Source organism: Mya arenaria, chromosome 7 (assembly GCF_026914265.1).
Source record: "Mya arenaria isolate MELC-2E11 chromosome 7, ASM2691426v1".
In the NCBI taxonomy this organism is placed as follows: Eukaryota; Metazoa; Mollusca; class Bivalvia; order Myida; family Myidae; genus Mya; species Mya arenaria.
The window spans coordinates 19,747,941-19,769,678 of NC_069128.1; the positions used below are offsets into that span (position 1 = coordinate 19,747,941).

Here is a 21,738-nt window from a genome sequence, read left to right on the forward strand (position 1 = left end):
TAAATCAATCTGGGATATACATTTTGCACATGTCAATCATAATGTAACATACAATTGCACGTGTTAATCAATCTGTGAAATACAAATGCACGTGTAAATAAATCTATGACATGCAATTGCACGTGTAAATCAATGTATGACTTACAATTACACGTGTAAATCAATGTATGACATACAATTGCACGTGTAAATCAATGTATGACATACAATTACACGTGTAAATTAATATATGACATACAATTGCACATGTAAATCAATCTGTGACATGCAATTGCACGTGTAAAACAATGTATGGCATCAAATTACACGTGTAAATAAATCTATGACATACATTTGCACGTGTAAATCAATATATGACATACAATTACACGTGTAAATAAATCTTTGACATACAATTGCACATGTTAATCAATGTATGAGATACAACTACACGTGTAAATCAATGTATGACATACAATTACACGTGTAAATAAATGTATGACATACAATTACACGTGTAAATAAATATGTGGCAAACAATTGCACATGTTAATCAATGTATGACATACAATTACACGTGTAAATAAATCTATGACAAACATTTGCACATGTAAATCAATGTATGGCGAACAATTACATGTGTAAATAAATCTATGACATAAAATTACACGTGTAAATAAATCTATGACATAAAAGTACACATGTAAATAAATCTATAACATACATTTGCACATTTAAATCAATGTATGGCAAACAATTACATGTGCAAATAAATCTATGACATACAATTACACGTGTAAAAAATCTATGACATACAATTGCACGTGTAAATAAATCTATGACATACAATTGCACGTGTAAATAAATCTATGACATAAAATTACACGTGTAAATAAATCTATGACATACAATTGCACATGTAAATCAATGTATGACATACAATTGCACGTGTAAATAAATGTATGACATACAATTACACGTGTAAATAAATCTGTTGCAAACAATTGCACGTGTAAATAAATGTTTGACATACAATTACACGTGTAAATAAATCTGTTGCAAACAATTGCACGTGTAAATAAATATATGACATACAATTACACGTGTTAATAAATCTATGACATACAATTGCACGTGTAAATAAATCTATGACATACAATTGCACGTGTAAATAAATCTATGACATACAATTACACGTGTAAAAAATATATGACATACAATTGCACGTGTAAATAAATCTATGACATACAATTGCACGTGTAAATAAATCTATGACATAAAATTACACGTGTAAATAAATCTATGACATACATTTGCACATGTAGATCAATGTATGGCAAACAATTACATGTGTAAATAAATCTATGACATACAATTGCACGTGTAAATAAATGTATGATATACAATTGCACGTGTAAATCAATGTATGACATACAATTACACGTGTAAAAAATCTATGACATACAATTGCACATGTTAATCAATGTATGACATACAATTACACGTGTAAATAAATCTGTTGCAAAAAATTGCACGTGTAAAAAATCTATGACATACAATTGCACATGTTAATCAATGTATGACATACAATTACACGTGTAAATAAATCTGTTGCAAAAAATTGCACGTGTAAATAAATCTATGACATACAATTACACGTGTAAATAAATCTATGACATACAATTACACGTGTAAATAAATCTATGACATACAATTGCAAATGTAAATCAATGTATGGCAAACAATTACACATGTAAATAAATCTGTTTACAAACAATTGCACGTGTAAATAAATCTATGACATACAATGACACGTGCAAATAAATCTGTTGCAAAGAATTGCACGTGTAAATAAATCTATGACATACAATGACACGTGCAAATAAATCTGTTGCAAAGAATTGCACGTGTAAATAAATCTATGACATACAATTACACGTGTAAATCAATGTATGACATACAACTACAGGTGTAAATAAATCTATGACCTACAAATACATTTGTAAATCAATGTATGACATACAATTGCACGAGTAAATCAATGTATGACATTCAATTACACGTGTAAATAAATCTGTGGCAAACAATAACACTTGTAAATCAATCTATGACATACAATTACACGTGTAAATCAATGTATGACATACCATAACACTTGTAAATCAATCTATGACATACAATTACACGTGTAAATCAATGTATGACATACAATTACACGTGCAAATAAATCTATGACATACAATTTCACGTGTAAATCAATCTTTGACATACAATTACACGTGTAAATCAATCTATGACATACAATTACACGTGTAAATCAATGTATGACATACAATTGCACGAGTAAATCAATCTGTGGCAAACAATTCCTTGACCAAGTTACAACCCAGACAAGCCAAACTCGGAAAGACGGACGGATGTCTGCACGGATTGACGCACGCACATACACCGAGCCGCCGTTTAAAACTGTCAGGGTTTCACAGCAGTTTTTTTATCGTGCCCGTTGACAATAACCCCAAACGGTATTCAATGCAAGACAAAAAAGAGAAAGAAAAAGATTACCCCGTTCCCTTTGAAAGCATAGAAGTTCTCGATCATCGTGAGTGCCATCTGATCCCTGTTGGTTGCGGACAGTGTGGCAGACGTCTTATCGTACCAACTGCGAAACATGAACACTGTTATTTAACTTATAAGTGTGAAATATCACAAGTACCCATTCCTTGTCCTCAATGATAAGTATTGGATATAAGAAAACCACAACGATTCCTTAGGTATTAGCCCGGCAGATTAGGTCAATATTAAGAAAAATCGTTCAGTTTGTGATACAAGTATAAAAATTTGCATAGGTATTCCTATAAGGTTACTTGTTCGGAAAAACCCGTTAGCCATCTTATTTTTCAAAATGGCGACCATTTTCAAGATGGCCGCCAATCCCGGTTGAAAAATATAGTTTTAATACAAAAGTTGACCAAACAGTTCTATCTTAATGATTTTGGTTTGTGATACAATCATCAAAATTTGCATAAGAAATCCGTTTAGGTTACTTGTTTGAAAAAAAAAACTGTTAGCCATCTTCTTTATTTTAAATGGCGGCCATTTTCAAGATGGCCGCTAATCCCAATTGAAAGAAATTATTCTAATACAAAAGTTGACCAAACAGTTCTATCTAAATGATTTTGGTTAGTGATACAATCATCAACATTAATATACTAACAATTAACAATTATTATTATATACTAATAATATACTAACATTATACAGTACAAAGTGCATATTTAAAAAATATATATATTTTTCAATAATTTTTTACATATTCGGAATTATAATTTTTAGTAAGGAATAATAAGATTTTTTTTTGATTTTTTAAAAAAATGATTGAGCTTGAAAATCCGGTGCCAGTGAATTCAGTATAAAGGCTTTGTCATAAAACAAGTAGTGTTTTGAACTTTATGTGTCTTTTGTTTATTTCTGATCTGTTAGGCCTGAGTCTTTTAGTATTGCGACTTGTTTGCACCCCCCCCTCCCCCGTTCATAAAAACTATCATGCGCTTGAACCGCCAGTGAATGATTCGCTGTTTAAATTATTACAGTCAAAACTCGTTATGTCGAACAGTATTATCTCGATGTTCCGGTTATGTCGAACTGTTTGTAAATATTTTGGGTTAAGATAAATATGATTTGTATTTTGGTTATATCGAATGTTCGTTTTCTCGAATATTTCACGAGATACCAACAACTTCGACATAGCGGGTTTTGAGAGAAGTTCAAATATTATCTATTGCTTGTTATTTAACAGACACTAGATAGAACTTATTTAATGGATGCATTTCAAAATTTCATTTAAAATGTCTTAAATGTAAAATGTTTGCTTGTTTGCTTGAAACCCATAATTTATCAAATAAAATAAATTTTGAATCCAAAAGCTAATAGAAAATGATTTTAATGACAAAATTACAGCACTAATATGTTACGTATCACCATGAATAATCTACCTTTTAACCCAATATACAGAAAACTTCCTGAATTATATAATTGTTTTTCATGCCAATGCACAAGCATGACTTAAAAAGTATTATTTGGGGAATTTTTTTATTTCAATGCTTTAATAACACATATATTTCTAGCTCATAAACTAAGATAATCACTTTTTTATCACCAAACTTGAAACAGATATTTGTATAGCTATTGCCAGTTTTATTACAAAAGTACGTACGAATAGGTTCTCATGAAACTTATTCGATGATGTCTTTAAAGCTGCACTCTCACAGATTGACCGATTCGACAACTGTTTGATTTTTTGTCTCAGAATCAGCTGATTTTGGCATCAATGTTTTCAAATAGGTCATATACGATAACACACAATATAAAAGAGCTCAATTGTTTGGTAGGTGTCGAAATTTTCATTTTTCTTAAAGCGTTAGTAACGCTTTAAGCCATTAAACATCAATTTTCGAACTTATATATGAAAAACTGCGATCTGATCTTCTGCCAGCAGTCTACAGCCATAAAACATAAATTTCCGAGGGTAAATATTAAAAAAAAACTACGATCTGATCTTTTGTCAGCAGTTTTAAATCACCAGTTTTTAGACCTTTACGAAACATTTGGCTTATTCCAAGACAAATCAATAAATAAAATTGTTGTCAAAACGGCCAATCTGTGAAGTGCAGCTTTAAGGCTACACTCTCACAGATTGAACGTTTTGACAACTTTTTATTTTATTTTTTGTCTTGGAACGAGCCAATTTTTACGAAAAATCATTAAAACCAGTTATATAAAACTGCTGACAAAAAATAGATCGCAGATTTTTATATTTATGTTCAAAAATTGATGTTTTATGCATTTTTCTTAAACCGTAAGTAACGGTATATCATTAGTTTGCAGATATTTACGCAAAATAATTCTCTCTCCAAGCCAAAAAATTAAAAAAAAAGTTGTAAAACTGATATATCTGTGAGAGTGCAGCTTTAATACTTACAACTGGTACAGCTTGTAGTCAACCACAAAACAAAGTTCGGCAATATACGCCTGAGCTGTTGTCCCCCGTTTTTGCCTTTCACTAATGTTTGATGGTCTTGATTTATCTGAAAGAAATATGAAAACAGTAAGTTTAATATGAACGATTTTTTCTTGCCTGCAGATATATAAAACGTTTGAAGTATGCATTCAATTTCAACAGTTGTTTTCCATTAACTTTGTAATATGTCTTCTGGGTCCCTTGTTCAGTGTTTATTTTAATCTGGATATGGTCAGATTTGCAGAAGCTACGATAGGGTTTTGGCACTTGCACCGGATTTTCAGACTTACTCATTTAAAAAAAAAATCCGAAGATCTTATAATTCAAAACTAAAAAAGTAATACCAAAAATGTGAAAAAATATTGAAAAATATGTTTTTATAAATATGCACTTATGTACTGTATATATATTTTTTCAAATTTTTGATATTATAATTTTTTATTATAATTTTTAGTTTGGAACTATTAGAAAAAAAAATGGATTTAAAAAAATAATAATAATTTAGTTTGAAAATCCGGTGCCAGTGGTGCTTGGCTGTTTGGATTCACTCTTCTATTTTAATTAAAAAATATTGTATGTATTGATATCAGCCACTTTAAATGGACACCTGGGGTGGTTTGTATTCGATATTCAATTGAAGCTTATCTTGCGATCATACGTCATTAACTTCATTCACGCTATTGGTCAGTTATAGATAACAAGAAATCCGATTAGCTACATCGTTCTTAGATCAAATTAAGACAAATATTGTATACCAGCCCAGTACTGGCTTTTACACACTACAAGAAAGGGACCCGAAAGTTGTTCTATTAGCTCTACTTTTTTCACAATAGAGCTTAAATATTTTTGTATACACAATTAACTAAATGTTTAAAGGCCTTGTTTAAGGAATGTTTGGCATGATAATCCCCTGCTGTGCGTCTCCTGCTAATCGCACTGGTGTCACAGTAGGGGTCAATTTCCTGTGTATTCGTTTATTGGCCCAGGATAAAGTAGATAAAGATCAATAAACGGAGGATGTGTACTGCACATTGTTGGTTTTTTTTTGTGTTTGTTTTTTTGTTTTGTTTTTTTCTTTCTTGTTTTTTTTTTTTTTGGGGGGGGGGGCAACTTATACATCGCCCATACACCTTTAACATCGTTCTATCATGAAGTTACAGGCTGTTTTAACAATGTTTTAGCATAGATCAACAACAAGTCAATCATCAGTGCAGATGTCATCATATCGAGTTAATGGTGCTTAACGTATCAAAATAAATCGACCTCGTTACCAATATATAGAAACCTTCCTCATATAAGTCATGCGTTACGGTGACACATGTTTCACCCCTGCTGTTTTATAAACATACATGTTTAAAGCTGCACTCTCACAGATATATAATTTTTACAACTTTTTATTTTTTATCTTGGAAAGAGCATTTTTTTGCGTAAATATCTGCAAACTAATGATAAAAGATTGCTGACAAAAGATCGGATCGCAGATTTCAATATTTCGGTTCGAAAATTAATGTTTTATGGATTGAACCGTTACTAACGGTTTAAGGAAAATGCATAAAACATCATATTTTTTTAATTTAAATATTAAAATCTGCGATATAATTTTTTGTCAGCAGTCTTATATAACCAGTTTCCATGGATTTTCGCAAAATATTGGCTCGTCCCAAGACAAAGAATAAAAAAGTTGTCAAAACCTCCAATCTGTGAGAGTGCAGCTTTAAATAACAGCATCTCGAAATAAAACTGTTTCTATGTTTTCTATTTCGACCATTGACCACATAGTTTAACTTTTATCATACAATGCATTTCACTGCAATGCCACTGGCCAAAAATACGTATTTGTTTGAAACATTCTAAAATATGAATTGAGAATATTTAAGAAATATGACAAAAATGTACTATTGAACCTTGTGTAAACAATACCAAGAGTCCTTTTTTATAAAAATATGATTTGATATTTCGTCACGTCATCGTAGTTTTGCAAATGTTCAAATAGTTTCGAAGCACTGCCAGGTTGTTTTCGGTTGTTCACCGAATATTTCTTGTTGTATGTCTGACTATTTTTTTCTTACATATTTGCTAGCATTTGGTTTGTGAAGATATGCTACTTTAATGCATATTTTAACATATTGTTCACTTAATTGTGTAGAAAGGATGTTAAAATGTTCATATCAGAATATGGTGTACACATTTTCGCATACATTGATGTATGTCAACCCCCAAAATCACTTTTTATGCGCTAAGTAGAACATCAAAAGAAACTGGGGCATTTTTCAATTTTTGGGCGGCCATCTTGGACGCCATCTTTGATTTTCGGAGAATCCAGCACTTTTGGTAAAAAGGAAATATTGTTTCATATTCTGCAGGTCATAACGATTATTTTGATATATAAGAGTTACTGTTATCTGACGTAGACCGGTTGACCCCCTAAATCAGCAAGATATTTATGTCCATTTGCTACACTAATATCAGTGTGTGTATACAACGTGATAAATGACGTCATAAATGCTACGTTAGAAGGCAATACATACTTTGCTTTAAATAAAGTCTTAAAACAAAGATAGTTTCACCATTTATTCACTATTTTGAATGAAACATGGCACAGTTTACGCGCCTTACAGCGTCCCGCCTTCGGTCTTTTACCTAAGTTTGATTGTGAGTGAAGTTCCTTCAAGCACTTCGACAGACCTTTTCCCTAAACCGTGACCTGATGGAGATCTGTCAAAGCGTTATTTTGGAAACAGGTTTGTCGAAGTGTTTAAAAAAATCAATCACTTTATCAAACTCTTGTAATAAAACAAAGGGGGTGCTCTTTGAGTGGCATATCATGCCCTGTTTTCATTTAAAATGATGAAGAAAAAGAAAAGTTTGTTTTCAGTCATCCTTTGAGGCAAAACGTAGCTTCCAACGTAGCATTTATGACGTAATCTATCACGGGGTATACATACGCTCTATATTTTGGGAACCAACCTTCGCGCCACTTTCGGTAACTTACTTTTAGTGCATATATTGTTTATATTTGTTTAATTATATGTACAATACTCATTGGTATTTTTTCGATATTTCATTTACGTTTGAAAGAAAAATCACTGGTCAAACACATTATAATGGTTGTTACTGATAGGGACTAACTAGCTCAGTTGCCAATATTTCAATAATGAGAGAGTTTAAATGCACAGTGATCAGGGCTGGTAATCAAAATTTGTATTAATTGGATCTAAGAACGGTGTAGGTCATCGGATTACTTGTTAATGATAAATGACCAATAGAGTGAAAAAAGTCAATGACGACGTGTGACCACAAGATTGACTTTAGTCGCATATTGAATATCAACAAAGTGAGCAAAACAGACAACCAAGGAGGCACACAGTGCCACGTGACAACAGACACAATTTACATATATTAAACGTTTAAAGATATCGTTATGAATAGATCAGTGTGTGTATACCACGTGATAAATTGCGCCATAAATGCTACGTCGGAAGGCAATATTTTGCTCCGGATGAAGACTTTAAACAAAGATTACTTCACTTTTTTCATTATTTTAAATGAAACAAAGCGCAGTCTACGCCGCTTACGGAGCCCCGCCTTCGTCTTTTACCAGAGTTTGATTGAGAGTTTAGTTTCGACGTAATTTATCACGTGGTATACACACACTGTAAATATAATTTATGTATGTTTCAACTCACCCGAAGTATAATCTTCCCCTGTATATGTAGAGTTTTCAGACACCCTAAACAGACTGTGTGAGTTTGCGTCCTGGGTTCCGGGCAGAATAATGAACAATTCATCTTGACGGTACAGTTCTGCCATCTGGGTAGGAAAACATAAGAGTGTAAGCTAAGTTAATGCCAAACTTCATTTAGACCCCCCCCCCCAAAAAAAGGGCTATTTCCACGAACATTTCCAAATGAAATTAGGGTAGGCATTTTTTCTTCCTTTTATGAGAACAGGGATTCTATACTAAATCGAACTTCATCAGGGTATGGTACTTTTGTAGAAAGCTTTAAATATAATTATCATAGTCAAACTATTACACGTAAAAAAATCCTCAAATCGATCAAAACATAAAATTATTGCTCTTTTAGTAATAAGTGTACGGTAAAATGCAGATTTGCAGTTTTCGAGTGACTATATATGTGGCTTGTCCTTAGGGCATTACATCACCATTGCATCAATCAAAGCATTGCTGTTACTTTCAAATTTTCAAACTATTTCATATCCTCGGCACCCCTGCGTATTTATAACCTATATCATATCATACAGGTTATGAATACGCTGGTGTGCCGAGGAAGAGTATTTCTATGTACTATCTAAAATCTTTAAGCAACATAAATGTTTTGATATATATTCTATACCTCTCAACATTCGAATTTGGCTTCTTTATTCTTAACACAATCGAGTAAATGAATATAATAATTAAAAAAATCAAGCAATTTCTTTTTTTTTATTATTAAAATCCGGCTTCGATATATGATCAGGCATGCGTTTGTATGCTCAATAGCTCAGGTGAGCTTAAGTGCAAAACCAAATAAAACCAGACAAGGTATTTACATTTCGCAAATTCGTATTGGTGATGAATCTTTAATAGTTTATCACACCATACAACACCAAATATACGCGGTTACAGTTACCACAATGATCATGAAAACAAAATATAACAAAACAACTCATGTTTCATTATGGTATATTTTAACAAAAAAAGTCAAAATAGTAATGTATCGATAAAAGAACAAGATAGTAATGTATCGATACAAGAGCAAAAAAGTAATGTATCGATAAAGGAACAAAATAGTTATGTATCAATAAAAGAACAAAATAGTAATATATCGATAAAAGAGCAAATAGAAATGCTTCGATAAAAGAACAAAATAGTAGTGTATCGATATAAAATGTTAAATCGATACATAAAATGGGCGCTATTTACCAAGAGAGTCCCTTGTCCTTTGCATATGTCGACCAGAGCATGGGCAAAGTTACTGGCGTCTTCATACATACATGTACACTGCAATGGAGAGATGAGCACATCACATACAACCACGTGTGTATACCACGTGACCATTTTCGTCATAAATACTTCGTCGAAATGCAATATTTTGCTTCGAATGAAGATTTTAAATAAAGATTACTTTACCATTTCTTCACCATTTTAAATGAAAAATGGCGCAGTATATGCCGCTTGTAAACAGAGCTGCGCCTTCGGTCTTTACCAGAGTTTGATTGAGCTTTTCACAAAACCGCCGCCTAATGGAGCACTGTCAAAACTTATTTTGAAAACAGGTTTGTCGAAGTGTTTGAGGAAACTAATCACCTCATAAAACTCCCGACCGGTAATCAAACGAAGGCGGGGCTCTTTAAGCGGCTTAGACGGCCCTTTGTTTCATTTAAAATTGTAAAGAAAAAGGAAAAGTTATCTTTGTTTTAAGTCTTCATTCGAAGCAAAATGCTGCCTTCCGACGTAGCATTTAAGGCGTCAATTTACACGTTGTATTCCCACATTGATATAAAAACCTGCTAATTTTTTTTGCATATCATATTAAAACGTTTCTTTCAACTAACTGATATTACAAATCCCGGGTAAAATTCCCGCCCTGCGAGGACACACTGCTGGTAAAATCCCCGCCAAAATGCCCACGCTTCCCCTGGACATCCCAGATAAGGCCCATTCCCCGCTTTTTTCGGCGCGAAAACAAATCCACCGCACTCTCTCGGCCCTGCGGTGCCACCTCGAAGGTAACAATATAGCCCATTTCCCCCGCTATTCCCAGTATACACCGGACCTTGGGATGGGGAGGGGGTGGGGTGCGTGGTTACAATTGAATAATGCATATATTGATTTTGAAAATCACCATAATCAACAATTTACCTAACTCCATCGACATATTTTAATAATAATGCCACCTAAGTTATTGTAATGAAGTTATTGCAGTCTGTTTTTTATCTTAATTTCAACTGAACTCGGACGTGAAAGGACATACGCTGCAATATTTCAAAGCAAACAAAACTTATTTGTAATTTATTGTATCGGTAAAATATTAACACGTTCTTCTTCTACAGATTAAACCCTCCAATTGATACCAAAATAATATAAGTTCACCAAACATAACAAATTCCATGATTGTTTATTGCATACGTCAAGAAGTTCCTGGAGGATCGATTGTTCAACTCGCCCCAACATTAGTTTGAGAGCGTCGCAAATTGTATACATCCGCGTGTAGGCTCCCTTGGACAAACATTGAAAGTAAAATTGATACTTCCTCATAGAGTAGCCCCCTTGGACAAAACATTGAAAGTAAAATTGATAATTCCTCATGGAGTAGACCCCTTGGACAAAACTTTGAAAGTAAAATTGATAATTCCTCATTGAGTAGCCCCCTTGGACAAAACATTGAAAGTAAAATTGATAATTCCTCATTGAGTAGCCCCCTTGGACAAAACATTGAAAGTAAAATTGATAATTCCTCATAGAGTAGCCCCCCTTGGACAAAACTTTGAAAGTAAAATTGATAATTCCTCATAGAGTAGCCCCCCCCCCCCTTGGACAAACATTGAAAGTAAAATTGATAATTCCTCATAGAGTAGCCCCCCTTGGACAAAACATTGAAAGTAAAATTGATAATTCCTCATAGAGTAGCCCCCTTAGACAAAACATTGAAAGTAAAATTGATAATTCCTCATAGAGTAGCCCCCTTGGACAAAACATTGAAAGTAAAATTGATAATTCCTCATTGAGTAGCCCCCTTAGACAAAACATTGAAAGTAAAATTGATAATTCCTCATAGAGTAGCCCCCCTTGGACAAAACATTGAAAGTAAAATTGATAATTCCTCATGGAGTAGGCCCCCTTAGACAAAACATTGAAAGTAAAATTGATAATTCCTCATAGAGTAGCCCCCCTTGGACAAAACATTGAAAGTAAAATTGATAATTCCTCATAGAGTAGCCCCCCTTGGACAAAACATTGAAAGTAAAATTGATAATTCCTCATGGAGTAGCCCCCCCCCCCTTAGACAAAACATTGAAAGTAAAATTGATAATTCCTCATGGAGTAGCCCCCCTTGGACACAACATTGAAAGTAAAATTGATAATTCCTCATGGAGTAGGCCACACTGGGCAATGAAATACATACTGTTGTCGAAACTAAATATTACTCGATTTGGAGCCGATGACTCTTGTAAAATATGAGTTTCTTTCCTCACGAACCGCAGCTGTACATCTAAATCAGGACCTGTAAGTGTTGTCCGTATAAATGCAGGAGCAACTTTGATTTGTAGCGATCGTTTTCTATGGTGGTGAAACGTATGCGAGATGTCAACGTTCTCTGTAAAACAAGACCGGTAATATAATGGAAAATGGGGAAGGCCCAGCAGGCTTTGTTAAAAGGCACATGACTAAGGCTTTACAGATACTGATCTTGATACACTCAACTTACAAACAACACATATAGACCACATCAAGATATGAACATTACAAACAACGCAGACATACCACATGAAGAAATGAACATTACAAACAACACAGATAGATCACATCATGATATGGACATACATAGACCACATCAATGACAAACAAAAAAGACAAACCACATCAAGATACGAACATTACAATCAACACATACAGGCTACATCAAGATATGAAGATAACAAACAACACAGACAGACCATATCAAGATATGACTATGACAAACAACACAGACAGACCATATCAAGAAATGAAGATAACAAACAACACAGACAGACCACATCAATATATGACTATGACAAACAACACAGACAGACCATATCAAGATATGAAGATAACAAACAACACAGACAGACCACATCAAGATATGACTATGACAAACAACACAGACAGACCACATCAAGATATGACTATGACAAACAACACAGACAGACCATATCAAGATATGACTATGACAAACAACACAGACAGACCACATCAAAATATGACTATGACAAACAACACAGACAGACCATATCAAGATATGACTATGACAAACAACACAGACAGACCACATCAAGATATGACTATGACAAACAACACAGACAGACCATATCAAGAAATGAAGATAACAAACAACACAGACAGACCACATCGAGATATGACTATGACAAACAACACAGACAGACCACATCAAGATATGACTATGACAAACAACACAGACAGACCATATCAAGATATGACTATGACAAACAACACAGACAGACCACATCAAGATATGACTATGACAAACAACACAGACAGACCATATCAAGATATGACTATGACAAACAACACAGACAGACCACATCAAGATATGACTATGACAAACAACACAGACAGACCATATCAAGAAATGAAGATAACAAACAACACAGACAGGCCACATCAAAAATGAAGATAACAAACAACATTAATATACCACATCAAAATATAATATTAAAAACATAGACCATATCAAGATATAAATATTACAAAGAACAAAGGTAAACCGGGTCAAAATATGAACATAGACCACATCAGGATATTTACAAGCAACACAGATTTACCAGATCGATATGTGAACATTACAAACAACACAGATATACCACATCAAAATATGAAGTTAACAAACATAGGCCTCATCAAGATATGAACACCACAATCACATTGGCAACATCAAGATACGAACATTACAAAACAACGCAGACAGACCACATCAAGATATGAACATGTATTGAATATGAAAATAGTAAAATCGTGCGATATTTGTTCAGCAAAATTGAAGAAGGTAATGGCGATGTAATGGAATAATGAACAGGTATCAACAAGTGTTTTTGTGAAAAGGGAATATAATTATTATGGAAATCATAAAAATTATATTCAGTATTGGATAGATACAAGAATGGATACTGACAAGATGGAAGTAAACCATGCATTAAATTAAAATGAGTATCTGCAGTATGTTGAGATGATGATAGCCCGGGGTGGTCTGTTTTTGGTCAAATTACTACCTTGTTGAAATATGTGTACGTACAAGTAAAATCAATTTAAAATGGAACATTTTGATAATCCATAGGCTTTCAAATTGTCTTATGAAAACAATTTTTTTTTATTTGTATCTCAACACATTGATGGGATGGTAGTATAAGATACTGCAAGAGTATTCGGAGTCAACAAATTTTGCAAATTAAACCAAATTGTAGAAAGTAACATTATTTAATAAAAACAAACACTTATAATGGTCAAAACTCGCTTTGTTGAAGGCATTGGGACCTTCGAGATAACGAAAAGTCGTTTTAACCGAAATACAAAACATGTCTAATTAAACCCAACACAGTCGAAAAAAGTTCGACATAACAAGAACATCGAGATAACAGAGTTCGACTGTCGAGTTTCGACTATATAGTCAAATAACACCAGCTTGCAAGAAAACTTGAACCAAGTTGCAAAAGCGATGATTATATGCCAACGCCGAAATTCGAAGCTATTTTTATAAGGAATAAGAGAATATTTAAAAAATAATATATATATGCTTACCTATTTCGGTTAATCCATTAAAAAGCGATGTGTCAAAATGTGCTGAACACAAATGACATACACTGATTAAAAGAAATGTTATTTTTTTAACCATTTTAAAGCTAAAAATCATTATGATTTTAATTCTTCAATTTATACTTCTTCAATTTATGATTCAAACAAACTGCTTAAAGTGCGTGTTCCAAATTCAGGGGCATTTTATAGTACAGATCATTTCTTATGTTTAAATATCTTTGGCCAATCGTACGACTCCTTCATGCATGACAGGTCTTTAAATAGAGTTGAAAAGGCTGCCAAATGTCTTCCTCATATAATCATATACGTACATATTGTAAAAAGATTCGATGGACCATGTTTATTTTGTAACTGATGCACTTCAAATTCATTGGACCAAAGTAAATTATTATTCGCTTATAAACAGTCTTCCGCAACTTTCTGTGCGAGTGTTTCATCAATTTACATATGTTTCTTTGAAAAACATGTATATATATATATATATATATATATATATATATATATATATATATATATATATATATATATAAATATATATATATCATACAGATTTTTATATTGGTAACTTTTCAAAAAGTGTCCATTTTCAGGATTAAGAACATAAAATAACATCCTGTACCATGTTAACCACAAACCTATTTCGAGATGTCAATGAATCGCTGATAAATTTGCTCCTGCTGATTCTATCCATAAGTCACTGACCATGCCGGTCCTAGTGTTGCTGTCCATTAGTCACTGACCATGCTGCTTCTACTTGTACTGTTCATTAGTCACTGACCATGCTGCTTCTACTTGTACTGTTCATTAGTCACTGACCATGCTGCTTCTACTTGTACTGTTCATTAGTCACTGACAATGCTGCTTCTACTTGTACTGTTCATTAGTCACTGACAATGCTGCTTCTACTTGTACTGTTCATTAGTCACTGACCATGCTGCTTCTACTTGTACTGTTCATTAGTCACTGACCATGCTGCTCCTCCTACTGTTGTTGTCCATTAGTCACTGACCATGCTGCTTCTACTTGTACTGTTCATTAGGCACTGACAATGCTGCTTCTACTATTGCTGTCCATTAGTCACTGACCATGCTGCTTCTACTTGTACTGTTCATTAGTCACTGACCATGCTGCTTCTACTTGTACTGTTCATTAGTCACTGACCATGCTGCTTCTACTTGTACTGTTCATTAGTCACTGACAATGCTGCTTCTTCTGTTGTTGTCCATTGGTCACTGACCATGCTGCTTCTACTTGTACTGTTCATTAGGCACTGACAATGCTGCTCCTACTGTTGCTGTCCATTAGTCAGAGACAATGCTGCTCCTACTGTTGTTGTCCATTGGTCACTGAAAATGCTGCTCCCATTTGTACTGTTCATTTGTCACTGACCATGCGGCTTCTACTGGTGCTGTCCATTAGTCACTGACAATGCTGCCCATACTGTTGTTGTCCATTGGTCACTGACAATGCTGTTCCAACTGTTGTTGTCCATTAGTCACTGCCAATGCTGCTCCTACTGTTGTTGTCCATTAGTCACTGGCAATGCTGCTCCTACTGTTGTTGTCCATTGGTCACTGACAATGCTGCTCCCACTTGTACTGTTCATTAGTCACTGGCAATGCTGCTTCTACTGGTGCTGTTCATTAGTCACTGACAATGCTGCTCCCACTTGTACTGTTCATTAGTCACTGACAATGCTGCTTCTACTGTTGCTGTCCATAAGTCACTGACAATGCTGCTCCTACTGTTGTTGTCCATTAGTCACTGACAATGCTGCTCCCACTTGTACTGTTCATTAGTCACTGACAATGCTGCTTCTACTGGTGCTGTCCATTAGTCACTGACAATGCTGCCCCTACTGTTCTTGTCCTTTAGTCACTGACCATGCCGGTCCTACTGTTGTTGTCCATTAGTCACTGACCATGCTGCTCCTACTGTTGCTGTCCATTAGTCACTGACAATGCTGCCCCTACTGTTCTTGTCCTTTAGTCATTGACCATGATGCTCCTACTGTTGCTGTCCATTAATCACTGACAATGCTGCCCCTACTGTTCTTGTCCATTAGTCACTGACCATGCTGCTCCTACTGTTTCTGTCCATTAGTCACTGACAATGCTGCCCCTACTGTTCTTGTCCTTTAGTCACTGACCATGCTGCTCCTACTGTTGCTGTCCATTAGTCACTGACCATGCTGCTCCTACTGTTGTTGTCCATTAGTCACTGACCATGCTACTTCTACTTGTACTGTTCATTAGTCACTGACCATGCTGCTTCTACTTGCACTGTTCATTAGTCACTGACCATGCTGCTTCTACTGTTGTTGTCCATTGGTCACTGACAATGCTGCTCCTACTGTTGCTGTCCATTAGTCCCTGACAATGCTACTCCTACTGCTATTGTCCATTAGTCACTAACAATGCTGCTCCCACTTGTACTGTTCATTGGTCACTGACCATGCTGCTTCTACTGTTGCTGTCCATTAATCACTGACAATGCTGCTCCTTCTGTTGCTGTCCATTAGTCACTGACCATGCTGCTCCTTCTGTTGCTGTCCATTAGTCACTGACCATGCTGCTTCTACTTGTACTGTTCATTAGTCACTGACAATGCTGCTTCTACTGTTGCTGTTCATTAGTCACTGACCATGCCGGTCCTACTGTTGCTGTCCATTAGTCACTGACCATGCTGCATTTACTTGTACTGTTCATTAGTCACTGACCATGCTGCTTCTACTTGTACTGTTCATTAGTCACTGACAATGCTGCTCCTCCTACTGTTGTTGTCCATTAGTCACTGACCATGCTGCTCCTACTGTTGCTGTTCATTAGTCACTGACCATGGTGCTTCTACTTGTACTGTTCATTAGTCACTGACAATGCTGCTCCTACTGTTGTTGTCCATTGGTCACTGACAATGCTGCTCCTACTGTTGCTGTCCATTAGTCACTGACCATGCTGCTTCTACTTGTACTGTTCATTAGGCACTGACAATGCTGCTCCTACTGTTGCTGTCCATTAGTCACTGACAATGCTGTTTCTACTTGTACTGTTCATTAGTCACTGACAATGCTGCTTCTACTGTTGCTGTCCATTAGTCACTGACCATGCTGTTTCTACTTGTACTGTTCATTAGTCACTGACCATGCTGCTTCTACTGTTGCTGTCCATTGGTCATTGACCATGCTGCTTCTACTTGTACTGTTCATTAGTCACTGACAATGCTGCTTCTTCTGTTGTTGTCCATTGGTCACTGACAATGCTGCTCCTACTGTTGCTGTCCATTAGTCAGAGACAATGCTGCTCCTACTGTTGTTGTCCATTGGTCACTGACAATGCTGCTCCCATTTGTACTGTTCATTTATCACTGACCATGCTGCTCCTACTGTTGCCGGTTATTAGGCACTGACAATGCTGCTTCTACTGTTGTTGTCCATTAGTCACTGACAATGCTGCTCCCAGTTGTACTGTTCATTAGTCACTGACAATGCTGCTTCTACTGGTGCTGTCCAGTAGTCACTGACAATGCTGCTCCTACTGTTGTTGTCCATTAGTCACTGACAATGCTGCTCCCACTTGTTCTGTTCATTAGTCACTGGCAATGCTGCTTCTACTGTTGTTGTCCATTAGTCACTGACCATGCTGCTCCCACTTGTACTGTTCATTAGTCACTGACAATGCTGCTTCTACTGTTGCTGTCCATTAGTCACTGACCATGCTGCTTCTACTGTTGTTGTCCATTAGTCACTGACACTGCTGCTTCTACTGTTGTTGTCCATTAGTCACTGGCAATGCTGCTTCTACTGTTGTTGTCCATTAGTCACTGGCAATGCTGCTTCTACTGTTGTTGTCCATTAGTCACTGGCAATGCTGCTTCTACTGTTGTTGTCCATTAGTCACTGACAATGCTGCTTCTACTGTTCTTGTCCATTAGTCACTGACCATGCTGCTCCCACTTGTACTGTTCATTAGTCACTGACAATGCTGCTTCTACTGTTGTTGTCCATTAGTCACTTGCAATGCTGCTCCTACTGTTGCTGTCCATTAGTCACTGACAATGCTGCTTCTACTGTTGCTGTCCATTAGTCACTGGCAATGCTGCTCCTACTGTTGCTGTCCATTGGTCACTGACAATGCTGCTCCTACTGTTGTTGTCCATTGGTCACTGACCATGCTGCTCCTACTGTTGCTGTCCATTAGTCACTGACAATGCTGCTCCTACTGTTGTTGTCCATAAGTCACTGACAATGCTGCTCCTACTGTTGTTGTCCATTAGTCACTGAAAATGCTGCTCCTACTGTTGCTGTCCATTAGTCAGAGACAATGCTGCTCCTACTGTTGTTGTCCATTAGTCACTGACAATGTTGCTCCCACTTGTACTGTTCATTTGTCACTGACAATGCTGCTCCTACTGTTGCTGTCCATTAGTCACTGGCAATGCTGATCCTACTGTTATTGTCCATTAGTCACTAACAATGCTGCTCCCACTTGTACTGTTCATTGGTCACTGACCATGCTGCTTCTACTGGTGCTGTCCATTAGTCACTGACCATGCTGCTTCTACTGTTGCTGTCCATTAGTCACTGACCATGCTGCTTCTACTGGAGCTGTCCATTAGTCACTGACCATGCTGCTTCTACTGGTGCTGTCCATTAGTCACTGACCATGCTGCTTCTACTGGTGCTGTCCATTAGTCACTGACCATGCTGCTTCTACTGTTGCTGTCCATTAGTCACTGACCATGCTGCTTCTACTGTTGATGTCCATTAGTCACTGACCATGCTGCTTCTACTGGTGCTGTCCATTAGTCACTGACCATGCTGCTTCTACTGGTGCTGTCCATAACTCACTATCCGTGCTGCTCCTACTGTTAATGTCCATTAGTCGCTCACCGTGCTGCTCCTACTGTTAATGTCCATAAGTCACTGACAATGCTGCTCCTGCTGTTGATGTCAATTAGTCACTGGCCATGCTGCTTCTTCTGGTGCTGTCCATAAATCACTGACCATGCTGCTCCTACTGTTGCTGTCCATGAGTCACTGACCATGCTGCTCCGTCCATTTGGTCGCTGGCAATTTTGCTTCAAGCGTTGCTGCCGATTGGTCGCTGGGCGTTCTGCCACTACCGTTACTGTCAGCTGGTCGCTGGGTTTGGGGTTGACAAAACCACTCCTTTTGTGGCTGTCAATGGGTCGCTGAGAGTTCTGCTGCTACCGTTGTTTCCAATCGGTCGAATACAGTGCTGCCTCTTAAGATGTTGAAAATGTTGTAAATGAGTCGCTGACATTGTCATACGTCGTATGTTTAACTTTGCTTTTAATAAGGAATGTTATAGAAGGTGAGAATGAGAACTTCGAATATCGGTTGAAATACCCATTTTATACTTACGGCGGTTACCTTAAAATCTATAGATAGAAAATACCTCAATGTTTGCTTAAATTACTGTCATTTGGTGTCATTTTCGTTGTATCGTTTACAGTAGTATCCGATTAGTTATATCGATACTCGGAAATGTTTGGACAAGTGTGAGCCTGAGCGTTTTACAAACAGGCATTACCCCCAGTGAACTTCACTTTCGTAAGCGGTAACCCCATTATTTGCATAGTTAATTGAGGGGAATGATCTCCTTCTTGGTGTCATATGACCTGTGAAAAGAATAGTGACATTTAATTCAAAAGTATTTTTTTTAGAATTTATTAAAGGGGTCACTCCTACCAACGAAGTACCATAAAATAACTATGAATTACTGCAGTTTAATAATGGCAGAAAGTTTCGAAGTTCATAAATCACATTCAAATGACTGTGAACATTTATTAATAAACTATTATACTTCTTTTTATGTAATTTATGCGTGTAGTCGTCTGTGTTACTTGCTTTGACTGTGACGTTTGATTCTCGTACAGAAAAAATTAATTATATAAAATTTAATCTTAATGGATGCAAAGATGAAAAGTATTATTTTCCGTTTCATCCAACAGTTAGGAAACACTTGCTATGAATTAGGTACAGATTGTAAAAACGAGCCATTTTTTCTTCCATTTTTCCTCAATTACACATTTTTTTTGTTGAACTATTTTTTATAGAAAGATATTTTGCCACTTTATTTATCAAACCCATGAAAACTCAATTATTTATCAAGCTCCTGAAAACAAAATAAAACAGGCAAAAATATCCATTTTCTCCTTTCAAACAAGGCTGAATAATAGAACACATTTAGTATACATTCATATCATAAAAGGCTCATATTTGATCATAAAATAGATTACAAGCACCAGTCTTTTCTCTAAGGTTTAAAATCAGCCTTCGAGAACCTACGTTAATTTAGTGGATATATTTTGGTATTTTTCTCATCTTGTTGCGGCCCTGAATGAATAGTTAAAATTCAAAATATAATAAGATAGGAAGAAATGACGGACTTATATTTAGTACGCAAAAGCTAAACCATATCATGGACTCGTCTGTATATTATTTTTCGTTTTTCAATACAAGCGGACTTTTTATGATACGATTCAAATGCTAGTGTGCGGAATAGAAAATCGTCGACCGCATTACATAGCGAAATATTTTTCTAATGAATAAATTTACATAATTGGTTAAAATGAACAGTACAACTCATCAATTTTTTTATGATGATATGGTAATTATTTAGGGGAACGGGCAGATTCTAATCATTAAAGAAAAGACACGGGCCAACGATCGTTCAACTGAATTCAACTTTGAATGAACTAAATTAAATTTGTTTTGGGCATTCTAACCTAAAAGAAATCATTTGAAGATAAAATCACTATCACGGAGTTAGTCAACGAACGTTTTGACAAATAAGACTGTACCAGTGTAATGTTTAGTTTGACGAGTTTTGGCCGAACCAAATATGGGGAATCGGCGATTTATAAATATAAATGCTGGCAAACCCCGTTGGCTTAAACGCCAAGGGACCTACCAAAATACCTCGAGCCTTGGGGAGTTCGAGCCTAGCGGGAGTTCTTACCTTCAGTATAAAGAAATGAGTCATAAACATCCTGTTCCAAACAACGATGATTTGGAGCCAAATGAGATCGAGCCAACGATGATTTAGAGCCAAACGTGTTCGAGTCAACGAGGGATTGGAGCCAAACCGGTTCGAGCCAACGATGAATTCGAGCCAACGGGGTTCGACTGTATGTATTGGAGAAAACATAACGTTCGTACATAATAATTTACATTTGGAATAATTATTTTGAACAATTATAAAGTTAT

The 21,738-nt window shown here is 35.8% G+C and overlaps 1 protein-coding gene across 1 annotated transcript in view; it reads right to left on the bottom strand.

Annotated features, from left to right (window-relative positions):
* LOC128240264 (zinc metalloproteinase-disintegrin-like acurhagin) overlaps positions 1 to 14,677 on the bottom strand; it is an 89,512-nt gene extending 74,835 nt beyond the window's left edge. Inside the window, exons 1-6 of the mRNA XM_052956818.1 lie at positions 14,493 to 14,677; positions 12,146 to 12,315; positions 9,921 to 9,998; positions 8,683 to 8,806; positions 4,958 to 5,063; positions 2,542 to 2,638 (exon numbers count right to left, since the gene is read on the bottom strand). Coding sequence (XP_052812778.1) covers positions 2,542 to 2,638; positions 4,958 to 5,063; positions 8,683 to 8,806; positions 9,921 to 9,998; positions 12,146 to 12,315; positions 14,493 to 14,604 — 687 coding nt within the window. The 5' untranslated portion in view covers positions 14,605 to 14,677. The remainder of the gene's footprint in view (positions 1 to 2,541; positions 2,639 to 4,957; positions 5,064 to 8,682; positions 8,807 to 9,920; positions 9,999 to 12,145; positions 12,316 to 14,492) is intronic.
* Positions 14,678 to 21,738: the final 7,061 nt, after the last annotated feature.